The sequence below is a fragment of the Vicia villosa genome, linkage group LG3 (genome assembly GCF_029867415.1).
Source record: "Vicia villosa cultivar HV-30 ecotype Madison, WI linkage group LG3, Vvil1.0, whole genome shotgun sequence".
Classification (NCBI taxonomy): Eukaryota; Viridiplantae; Streptophyta; class Magnoliopsida; order Fabales; family Fabaceae; genus Vicia; species Vicia villosa.
This window is the reverse complement of record NC_081182.1, coordinates 61,066,218-61,077,998: the sequence shown is the minus strand read 5'-3', so window position 1 is coordinate 61,077,998 and position 11,781 is coordinate 61,066,218. Positions and strand designations below refer to the sequence as shown.

Sequence of the window (11,781 nt, the reverse complement as noted above, 5' to 3'; positions counted from 1 at the left end):
TGATCAGGAACAGATCTACTTTGACAACAATGGAGTCAGCCGACCCTACTTCTTTTAAGTAAATCAACCAATAATGAAAGATTGATATGTTTTGACTCAACTTAAAATTTTATGTTGCCTCCCATAATTCAATTAAATACAGTGCAAACAAATGAAAAGTATTAAAAAACTTCGAAAAATTAAAAATCGGTTTTTAGTTTTCAAAATAAACTTGAATTTTCTTTAAAAAAAGAAAAGAAATGCATGTGAGAAATAATACACACCACAATGGAATTATGGAAGTTCAATTTATTTTATTGTCATCACTCAACTTTTGAGTTTAGACTCTCGACAATGGAATTATGGAAGTTCAATTTGTTTTTATTGTAGTTTATTGAAATCAGATAGAGGCATTAATTCATATAATTTATTTATTTGGAATTATTGAGATAAAAAAAGTGTAAGCTATAAAATATTTAATTAGTTAACTTGTTCATTTTCAATCAAGACAATCATAAAAAAATTAAAAGAAAAAAGACAAACTATAAAGTACTAGAATTAGCATATTGAATAAAATTTTAAATTCATACAAATAAATTATTAAATCATGAAAAAATAATAATCATCAAACATGTTTTTTAAAATATAACATGTTATTTTTAAATATAACAACTTTTTTACTTAAAATATAGAGAATAAAGATAGTGCACTGACAGTGTAAAACCACATTACACTGTCAACCAATCAGCTTTATTCAATTTGCCATGTCATATTCAAACAATATTATTAAAACTAATTGAAGAAAAGTTTTAAAACAATTAAAAGAATTTAATAGTGGTAATAAGAAACCGCTCCCATCATGTATACTTTCTTATGCCGTATTCCAATTTCTCAGACTGCTTTAGTCCAAATAAAATACCATAGTGTAATTGGAGTGACCTAATTTCAAACAGAATGCCTCTTTCTTTCCCATTCTTTCATTTCCTCTGCCTATTTTGTGCAAGTTTTTAAGAGAGTTTTGCTCGCTGCCCACGAACAATCGCGCATTTGCCGTCAAAACCACCGCCGTTGTGGTCGCCTCTATGTGCAGATCAGCCACTAACGCGACCCGCGTCCTTCCTCTTTCTTGTCGGAATCTCATCTTCAGTGCTTTTTCTCTTCCTCCATGTCTGTACTTTTATGGGTAGTTAAGTAGCTGCTAAATGTTTTTGAGTTTTTCTTTTGATTTGATTAGGATTTTTAAGGGTATGTAATTTGTTTACATGTTTTCATTATTATTTGTGCATATGTATGATTTAATTATTGATTGATTTTGTTTTGGGTAGCCAGATTATGTTAATTTGGATGGTTGATTAGTAATTGTGTTGTACATGATTGATTTTGCTAATATACGTGGGAGAATGAATAAAAGTCGATATATGAGAAAGGAAGTGATGGTGGAAAGGGTGATTCATCTGGTAAACATGATGATAATCATAATCGATTCAACGAAAATGTTAATATGGTAGAATGGGATATGAAATCTGATGAGTGGTGAAAACAAAGATGTTAATTCAAGGAGAGTGATAATTCGGCAGTAGAATCTTCTGTTGGTTTGGCTGATGTTGTGAACTCTGTCTCTGAGATGCAAAGCAAAGATAACAGAAATAATTTCCTTGAGAAATCATTGGGCCCTCAACGAACTGAATCTGATCATGCCATGAAGAAGAATGAGGAGAAAGTACATGTCTTACCTTATGATAATGTTCAAAGTTTGGAAGAACTTGAGACAAGAGAATTCGACAACAAAGTATGATCATCACCGGTGTCGACTTGCTTTCTTTAGATTTGTAATAGAAATTTTGTAGCTTCAATGCTTAGCTTTGTAAAGTACATGTCCTAACTTATAGCATCACTTGTTATTGTTGTACTTAGCCTCACTGGATTACTTAGCTCACAAAGTAAGACTTTAAAAATGCAACATGACATCTTGTAGCTTCAGCTTCAGTATTTGAAATTTTATCTTAATAGAATTTTTGAAGGTACCATGTAGTGAATTAAGATATTCATTTAATTTTATTATATTTAACTATGATGTAAGCTTACAACACATATAACTTTAATTTATCCTAATATTTTCATAACTTAATTCACATAAGACACATTGTTCAAAGAAAATAAAGGTATCATTCTGACAAAAACAAGCTAAAGAACAATAATTCAATAATTTCTTCTTTGACAGAAGCAATCTAGAACAATAATTTCTTCATTGACAGTAACAAATTAAAGAACAACAATTTCTTGTTAAAAAAAATCAACATTGTCAAAAACAAGACTATCAACTCCCACTTGCTTCAAGTACTTCAAGTTTTGTTTGTTTCAAGCCATTTGCTTCAAGTCCTTCTTGCTTCAATTTCTTCACCTGAAACATCAAACACATTTTATAGGTTGGTTAATTACATATATAAAAGTAATAATATAGAATATTCTGATACTTAATAAAGGTAATTATGTTTGTTTCAAATCAATTATTATATTACCTTTGAATAAAATCAACAGTAGAATCTTTACCATTAGCGTTTGAAAATTGTCCATTAATAATATCACACCTAATGAACATGTAATGATAGACCTTCAACTTAACAATAGCAGTAACTTATTTGTAAAGTTAATAACATATGGATTCAGCACAAAATCATCAAAATAAATGTGAATTTCTAAAATACCTTGTTTGATTTAAATTTGGACATTTACGCTTGTTATGACCTTTATTCTTGCAATAACTACATACAGATGCACTTTTATTGCGCAATTCCAAGCTTCCTTTCATTCGGAGTGTTCGAGGACGCCCTTTAGTGGCCGCAACTGGAGGGTCACGCACAAGTATTTCATTGCAAAAGGCTTTTGGAATAACCTCTGATGTTGAATTACCAAGATCTTCATTTGAATCCTTAAGATCCAACAAATCAAGCTCTTCGATTATCTTTTGAAAACCTTGAATTGTAACATCGTGATGCTTTTGAGACCGTGAACCTCTTTCAGATACTCCCAACGAATGAATCATAATACTATTGAATAATAAAGTACTCGAAGATTCATAGCTACCATCTTGAAATTGATTTATTGTTGGTTCTATAACTTGCTCCTTTTTAGCATCAATAGTCCAACGACGAAGCATATACTTTGAAGGAAGAGAAAAAATATTTTTCTTTAGGAGTACATTTAATGCATGCCGACAAAGAATACCCAAAAACTCAAACATGTGACAACTACAATTCGCTTCATTCGAAATAATGTGAAAAGTCACATAGTAGTTAGGTTTCTCTTTGTAAATCTCATGAACCTTGTAGGTGGAAAGATCACTAGAAAATTCAACTTTCTCTGCAATAAACTTCTGAGAACCAACTAATTCATCTTGAAAAATTCTAAACAATTTTCTTGTAAAGATTTTTGAAGCTTCTTCTTCCATAGGATATAAAGTTCGCAAAAATGGTTTTGAATTGATTGTCTTGAAAGTCTTCTCCCTTTCCTTGTTATAACGTGCATCAAGAGCCTTATCATACTGTGTCACAAACTTGTTCAATGGAGTACTAGAATTCAAAAAATCCTTAAAGAACTTATTCATACTTTCACTTCTTTGAGTGGTGGACATTCCAGCACAAAAATTGTTACGTACATAAACCGGAATCCATTTTGATCGAATATAGTATATCTTTTGAAGCCATTGATTGTCTTGCAATCCATATTTATCTATCATTGCTTCCCAATCTGATTCAAAATCCTCAACAGTGACTGATTGGTGAATACACTTATGAAATTGATTTTTAAAATCATTGTATTCATGACAAACATTGTTCAAGTATTCTGGAACTTTTTTTTCAATGTGCCACATACAGTAGTGATGATTAGCATTTGGAAACACTCTTGCAACAGCATTAGTGATAGCAGCATCTTGGTCGGTGATAATTGTTTTAGGACAAACTCCAGACATTGCTTCTAACCATGTACTTAGCAACCAAACAAAACTCTCTTCAGTTTCATCCCACAACAATGCACAACCAAAAAGAATGGATTGTTGATGATGATTAACTCCGGTGAACGGAACAAAGGGCATTTTGTATCTATTTGTTAAATATGTTGGATCAAAAGTTACCACATCACCAAAATATTTATAACTCATTTTGGATCTTGAATCAACCCAAAAGCAATTAGCTAAATGACCGTCCACATCCATTTGAAAAGCATAAAAAAATCCAGGATTCCTTAATTGACAATTCTTAAAATATGATAACATCAATTGAGCGTCTCCTTTTTCGATCTGTTTTTGTCTCTTTTGACTTAAGTAATCAACAACGTCTTGCTGACTAAATCCAATATTATCAATACCACCACTTTCAGTACTTAAGACAGATGTTATTTTGCTAGGACGCAATCCTGAATCATCTAGCACATCAATAAGTTTTTTTTGTACTTTAGTCTTTTTTCTATGCACTCGAAGGAACTGTGAACTTCTTGGGGAGAATAACTCATGATTATGCTCTCTTATAAATTTAGAGATATTCCATCTATCTTCATTTTTCTTTAGGTATATCATTGCCTTGCATCCTACCCTTGTTTCATCTTGAGTTGCAGGTTTGTTATTTTCCCCTTTTGCATAACTTTTAGCCCGAAACCCCTCCTTTGAACAAACAATCTCTTGACCAATTATCAATCCATTTGTTCTTGATTTAGTAATACGACCCATTCGAAAACTAAAACCTTTATTTTTTGCATACCTTGTATAGTAAGTTTTTGCTTCTTCAAATGATACAAATTCCATTCCTTCGTATGGCTCTAAGGTAGGCTGCAATTGTAGTCTACTGTTGAAATTTTCTGCATCATGAGCCATTTCAATTATATCAGAACTCGTCCCAGTAGAATTTACATGCATATTCGTCATTTCCACGCCTGAAAGAACAAAACATTCAAATATTTAGAAAAGCAAGAATTAATACTGAGTGTGTGGATAAAAAAACAAAACTAATTACATGGTCCATAATTAAATGGAGTATGTATATGAATATAATTAGAACCTGAAACTATTTTTAATTGTTATACTGTGGATCAACTTCACTATTCACTTGGAAGAGTATTTTCTTTGAAACAACATTGAAGTATTAAGAGAGAGAAACAAAGCACATTATAGAAGAAAGAAGTTAGAAAAAGCTGCAAAGAATGAGTTTGATTTTGATACTGTGTGGAGAAAATGGCTCACGATATACTGTGTGGAGCGGTTTCTTATTACCACTGTTAAATTGTTTTAATTGTTTTAAAACTTTTCTTCAATTAGTTTTAATAATATTGTTTGAATATGACATGGCAAATTGAATAAAGCTGATTGGTTGACAGTGTAATGTGGTTTTACACTGTCAGTGCACTATCTTTATTCTCTAAAATATAACAGTTTATAAACTATAAAACATAATTTAAGATTTAAAAAAAATGAATTTGATAAGTAGAATTTTAATAGTCTATAAATTTTAACTCAATTAACAAAAAGTCAATATTACCACTTCATCTAAATATGGTCTTAATATTTATTTTAACAAATTTTGAATAATAAATTCTTATTATTGTCAACTAACAAAAAGTCAATATTACCACTTCATCTAATAATATTCTCAACTAACAATTGTTATATATATATATATAATAATAATAATAATAATAATAATAATAATAATAATAATAATAATAATAATAGTAGATCCATCCCTATATGTGATGCTTAGAAATGATGGTCCACATGTGTGTAAGTTAATGGAACGTCTTAGTTGGACCTCGCTCAATCCAAAATAAAATCTAAATATTTCAAGTATTAAAGTATGCAAAAATATTGATCATTTATAAGTTATAAATATTTAACAAATTAAAGTATATGTTATTTAACCTTTCTAAGGTCGTTTAGTTCGAGGAGTGGAGAGAGATTTTTATGAAGGGGAGGGGAGATGAGGAGAAGAGAGAAGAAATTTTAATTACATATATGTTTGATTCAAAATATGAAAAGGAGGGGAGAGAAGAAATTTTATTTACAAATTTGTTAGTTTCATAAGAAGAGGATGTATTTTAAAACTAATTTACATTTTTGATTTTATAATTTTGTGATAAAATTTAGGATATTTACCATTTATAATTTAAATATAAATTTATCAACGAAATATAAATATTCAATTTAATAACATCAAAAAAAATTTTAAAAATATAACGGTTATAATAGATAGTTTTAAAAAGATTATCGAATACAATAAAATCTAACAAAATTATGAGAAACAAAAATATTGTAATAATTAAAAAATAATATAAAAATAAAAAATAATTATAATCTACTTAATATAAATCTAAGGTTTTCATGATGGCAACCCTAGCCACATGTCACCTTGGTAACAAATCTAAACATAAACCCTAATTGTACTTTTACTATTTTGTCCCTTCATTAAAAATAAATAAATAATAATAATAATAACAATAATATTAAACAAAATAATAATAAAATAATAATGATAATAATAATAATAAACATAATAATTATATTTTAATTAAAATAATAATTATAATATAATATTCAGCCATCACTATTGTTAATATAAATAATAATAATAATAATAACAATAATAATATAAATAATAAATTATAATATAATATTCATCTAATAAATAAATATAATAATATTCAACTACCATGATTAAAAGTAATTTGATTTATAAAAATTATAATCATTTATCTATTTTGCAATAGTAGAAAATAAAAAATATGAATACAATTTTAATATATATTAATTACTCAAAAAGTATATAAATAAATATTTTATATAAATAATTTATAGTCAAGAAAAAATAAAAAAATCTAAATACAATTTTAATATATATTTATCTTTCTAAAATATAAGTTAAAAAAATTATAATAAAATATATATTTAGTTAATAATTTAATATTGTAATAAAATTGTAAATCTCTCTATTTTTATCCCTCTCTCTAACTCTCTATCTAATATACATTAAAATATTAATGTGATGAAAAAATTAATTGGTTATAAGTCACCAAATTATAGCTCTTTCAGTTACTATTCGAACAATTAAAAATAATATAATTATAATTATAATAATAATAAAAAAATATAATTATTTTTAATGTATATTTTAAAAATATCTTGAAAATATAATGAATTTTAATGTATATTTTGAAAATATTTTAAATAATTTTTCATGATAACAACTCTTGACAAACTCCTAATTCTTTTAATTTTAATTATTGTTATATGCATAACCACATGTACATATTGTCTCTTTTCAAGAATTGAAATATTTTTTTCTCAATAAATATGACCTCTTGATTTCTAAATAAATAATAATTACATAGTGATATTTTCTCAAAATATAAATATTTTGTATTTTGTATAATTGTTAATTATTTTGAAAATGTAATCATTTTTAATGTATATTTTGGCTAATTTTTCATGATAACAATTTTTGGCAAAACCCTATTTCTTTTAATTTTTTATTATTTGAAGTTTATATAACAAATAAAATGAAAAGAGTTTATTGCAATTTTAATGCCCCAATCCACCATTAATATTCATCCAATAATATTAATTTAGTGTAACAGTTTCATTTTACTCACCTCACTTATAAACCGATTCAATATAGTTAAATTTCATAAATTCAATAGCTCATTTTTTATAACTAATTAGTTCTAAAAATTGATATTATTTTCTCAAAATAAATATGACCTTTTGATTTCTAAATAAATAAAATATTAATAATAATTACATAGTGATATTTTCTCAAATTAGAAAATATAAATATTTTTTATTTTTTATTATTGTTAGTTATTTTGAAAATATATTTATTTTTAATGTATATTTTGATTAATTTTTCATGATAACAACTCTAGGGAAAATCCAAATTCTTTTAATATTTTGATAACTTGAAGATGGTATATCAAATAAAATGAAAAGAGTTTATTGAAATTTTAATTCTCCACCTATTCTATAATAGTATAATGTAAACTCATTATATTCTCCGATCCACCATTAATATTAATTTAGTGTAGCAATTTCAGTTTAGTCACCTCACTTAAAAGACTCATCAATATAGATTTAATTCCGTAATTTCAATAACTAATATATAAAGGTCATCTCAACCAAAGACAAACATTAAAATTCATCATCCATTATTTTCAACCTTTCCTAATTGCACTCCATTTTTCACGTAAAAGGACGTTGAATTTGTATTACAATTATAAATGATATTTGGATATATACCATAGATTCAACCAACATTTATTCAAGGATGTAGTTGTCTTATACGTTAAGACCATTTCTTTATTTTCATCTATTTATGTGTGTGGAAGATGAGAGAGAGAAAATAATTTTATGGGGAGGTTCCATGGAGGCGATGAATAACAAATAGATATATTCATATAAGAACTTTTACTTTTTTCTCTTATTTCCTCTACCTTATGTTATTTATTTTTGAAATAATGTCTTTCTATTTCTCTTATTATTTTATTTAATTTTAACTTCATAACTAATGTTTATAGGGTGTAACAGGGATAGTTTCACAATTTGGAGTTATGTTATAAGAGTGTTGAACAATAAAATTGTATTGGAAGCTTGCAAGTAAGAGGTAGTTACTCTATTGGGAGCTTGAAATTGTATTGGAAGCTTGCAAGTAAGAGGTAGTTACTCTATTGGGAGCTTGAAATTGTATTGGAAGCTTGCAAGTAAGAGGTACTTACTTTGTGATGGTGATAATGTTTCTTGCTTGATATAATATATTTTTGGCATTGCAGGTTTAATTTTGATGAAGACAATTATAATATCATTTTCATGAAAATAGTTGATTTAAATACTAAAGACTATTATCTCATTTTAAATATCCTTATTTTTAAACAATGATGAGATACAATGTAACTAATATGAATGATAAATATATTATTTTTATTAAAGATTAAATAATATTCCTATTTTTGTAAATCTAAATCCCAAAATATTTTTATTTTATTAATTTTTAAAAAAATTCATATTATTTTTATGAATTTTAAATTTTAAATATCTCAATTGAAGTTTATTATATTCTTATTATAATAATAATAATAATAATTTTTAATAGTGTTAGCTGAATATATTATTATTATTATTATTATTATTTATTATTATTAATTCTTATATCATTGCTGCTCTAGAGATTTATGACACTATTGTTGACATAAATACATCTATTTTTATTATATTCATTTGTACTAAAATTAATTTAAATTATAAGTTAAATGTTCAAATAGTCATATACTCATATTTTTATGCTCATAATCTTAAAAATAACTTACTTATTTTATTATTGTTTCTCATTAACAAATTAATAGTATAATTGAAAACATAATTTAAATATATGCAAATAAAAAATTAAATATCAACTATTATTAAATAATGTAATTTTATTTCTAATATATCCGTGCGGAGCACGGGTCGACAATCTAGTTATAATAAAGGGAACTTGGTCCCCTTCATCTACCTCCCCTCCCTTTCTTAAAATTTAAACAAACACACAAATTATTAAATATCGCCTCCCCTCTATTTATCCCAACCAAACATACCCTTAATATTGCCTTAATATTTTATTTTTGTAAAATATGATTAAATGGCGATATCATTATATGAAACTTCTATTTTCTTTTTTTTTTGACGCAAACTTCTATGAAACTTCTATTTTCTCAGTGCACCACACGTTACTATTTGAATAATCTCATTTATGAAGAAGAAAAAAGTTACAAATGTTTGGAAAAAAAAGAGCAAAATGAAGTTTCCACTCCAAGCCCCAACCTCAACTAGTAGTGTTATCTAAAGTCTACAATATGAAATAAAAGGAAAGAAAATGAGACATAATGGAGAAAGTTAGAATTTATGATGACTATGAGAGGCAAATGTAAAATGACCACATGATAGTAACAGAACAGCTGAACAGATATGAAAATGGTTATCTATCAGTGTCTATGGCCAGCTTCGTCCTTAATCACACACGTTTCTTTTCAAGCAACATATCCTACCATGCATGGCATCTTGCGCTACATTATTACTAGCTGACAAATTCTTACATTAATACACGGTCCTTCCATCTTTGTCTTGTTTATTTTTTTTCACCGTCCATTAGCAGAGCTCCATTTAGTGTCTTGTTTATTTGTCCACTAGCAGAGGCCACCTAACAGAATTTGAATTCATAACTTTAAGATGAGCACACCTTCAAGACTCAAGCCTTCACCACTAGACCAACCCTTAGAATTTTTTATTAACTCGACATGATAACATGTGTGTATTAGTTTTCTTTCATTTCGGATGATTAGGGTGGGGTAGTCAAGCCAACCGAAAGAAGTATCCAGTTAGAGTTAAATGTGGTTTGTAGTGTTTCATACACTTAATATTGTCCACATATTCGATGAGCAACAATCATCCATTAGACCATTACGGCCTCAATAATTAACATATCTTGATAATGAACATTGGAGCTTGCTCTTAGTGTATTCCTATGTCCATATTTTGATTTCAAAATTGGTATATTAAGATAAATTTAAATTTTCTAAGGCTGTTTCCATTTTAGCTGTGTTCTTATCTGTCCAAAAGGGTCAAAAAGGTGAAGCCTAATTATAGTTTAAAATCAAACTGATCCAATACAAAACCACAAAATTGAATCGAACTAAATCGAAACCGCACAAAACCACATTTAGTTCAGATGTGTCTGGATGTCTGGACCATATTTTAACAAAACTGCGTGGTTCTGTTCGGTTTGCAATTTGTAATTTAGAAACCAAACCAAACCAAACCAAATTGCATTACGTTACAACCAACATTCAATTAACTTGCATTCAACTCAAATTCAAACATATTATGCCTTAACCTTACAATTACGTATGATTTTCCCTTCCTCACATTTAAGGTTTCAATTTAAGTCTTCTCAAAATTCCGCCTAGCTGTATCGCACCTTCTTCTCATATTCTTTTTCAAGTACATATCACATATTCTTCTCTAGTCTCTCATCTCTTAAATTCTTTTTTTTTTCATCTTATTATTTCTATTCTATTGTTCTCTTTTCCAAATACGTTTTTAATGTTCCTCTTATTATCTAATCTCTCATCTCTTTTGCTCTTTCTTTTCCATCTTCTCTAATCTTTCACTCTTTTTTTTTCTATTTCATTATAACGTTTTTTATATTGTTTTGTGCTACTATTTTATGTTTTTTATTTCACTTTTATTTAATCTTATTTCTGTATATTAAATAAAAAGTTGTTGTCCAAATATGACGAGTTTTGTTGTTATTTAATAACACATAAATGATTAAATACAAAGTTATGTTGTCATCTATATATATGTGTATGTATGACTCAATAATTTAAAAAAACCAAACCAACCGAACCAAACCGAACCATACATTTTTTTTCTTACGGTTCTGATGATTTTTTTACGTTAAAACCGTCTAAACCGCACCACGAACATCCCTACCCATAACGAAGCATTTAGTGCATAACGTGTAAATTCCTTTCTCTCGTTGAGATGAGGAGACAATCTGTCATGCGAGTATCTTGTTCTTTTTATTTTTAGCAGTACATTTATGAGTAATTTGGAGGATGTCCCACATTTTAGCAATTTCACATAATGAAACTCGCAAAATTCATCAAGACCGAGTGCGGTAGTGATGATAGTTTTATCTTTCAAATTACGTTGCATTTTTTCTCTTTCCTCTTTGGTTCAATTATCTTCCTTTTTGTTTACCACGTCATTAATGACTTCATATGTGG

The 11,781-nt window shown here is 27.3% G+C and overlaps 1 protein-coding gene across 2 annotated transcripts; it reads right to left on the bottom strand.

The window, feature by feature from the left end:
* Positions 1 to 1,676: 1,676 nt before the first annotated feature.
* On the bottom strand, positions 1,677 to 5,213 carry LOC131661623 (protein FAR1-RELATED SEQUENCE 5-like). Of its 2 annotated transcripts, XM_058931225.1 has the most exons (4): positions 5,031 to 5,213; positions 2,685 to 4,905; positions 2,499 to 2,567; positions 1,677 to 2,380 (listed from the first exon to the last, which is right to left on the bottom strand). In XM_058931225.1, the coding sequence occupies exons 2-4, from the start codon at positions 4,895 to 4,897 to the stop codon at positions 2,377 to 2,379; spliced, it is 2,286 nt and encodes a 761-aa protein (XP_058787208.1). In that variant the 5' UTR covers positions 4,898 to 4,905; positions 5,031 to 5,213; the 3' UTR covers positions 1,677 to 2,376. The 2 variants fall into 2 exon arrangements, with proteins under 2 accessions (XP_058787208.1, XP_058787209.1); XM_058931226.1 differs by lacking the exon at positions 2,499 to 2,567.
* Between the last annotated feature and the right edge of the window lie 6,568 nt (positions 5,214 to 11,781).

What these genes read in the sequence shown, in the direction of transcription:
- LOC131661623 (XM_058931225.1), bottom strand. Translation starts at nt 4,897, where the DNA reads ATGACGAATATGCATGTAAATTCTACTGGGACGAGTTCTGATATAATT. An exon ending in CCAAATTTAAATCAAACAAG is followed by an intron (nt 2,568 to 2,684) that starts GTATTTTAGAAA and finishes CATGTTCATTAG; the next exon opens with GTGTGATATTATTAATGGAC.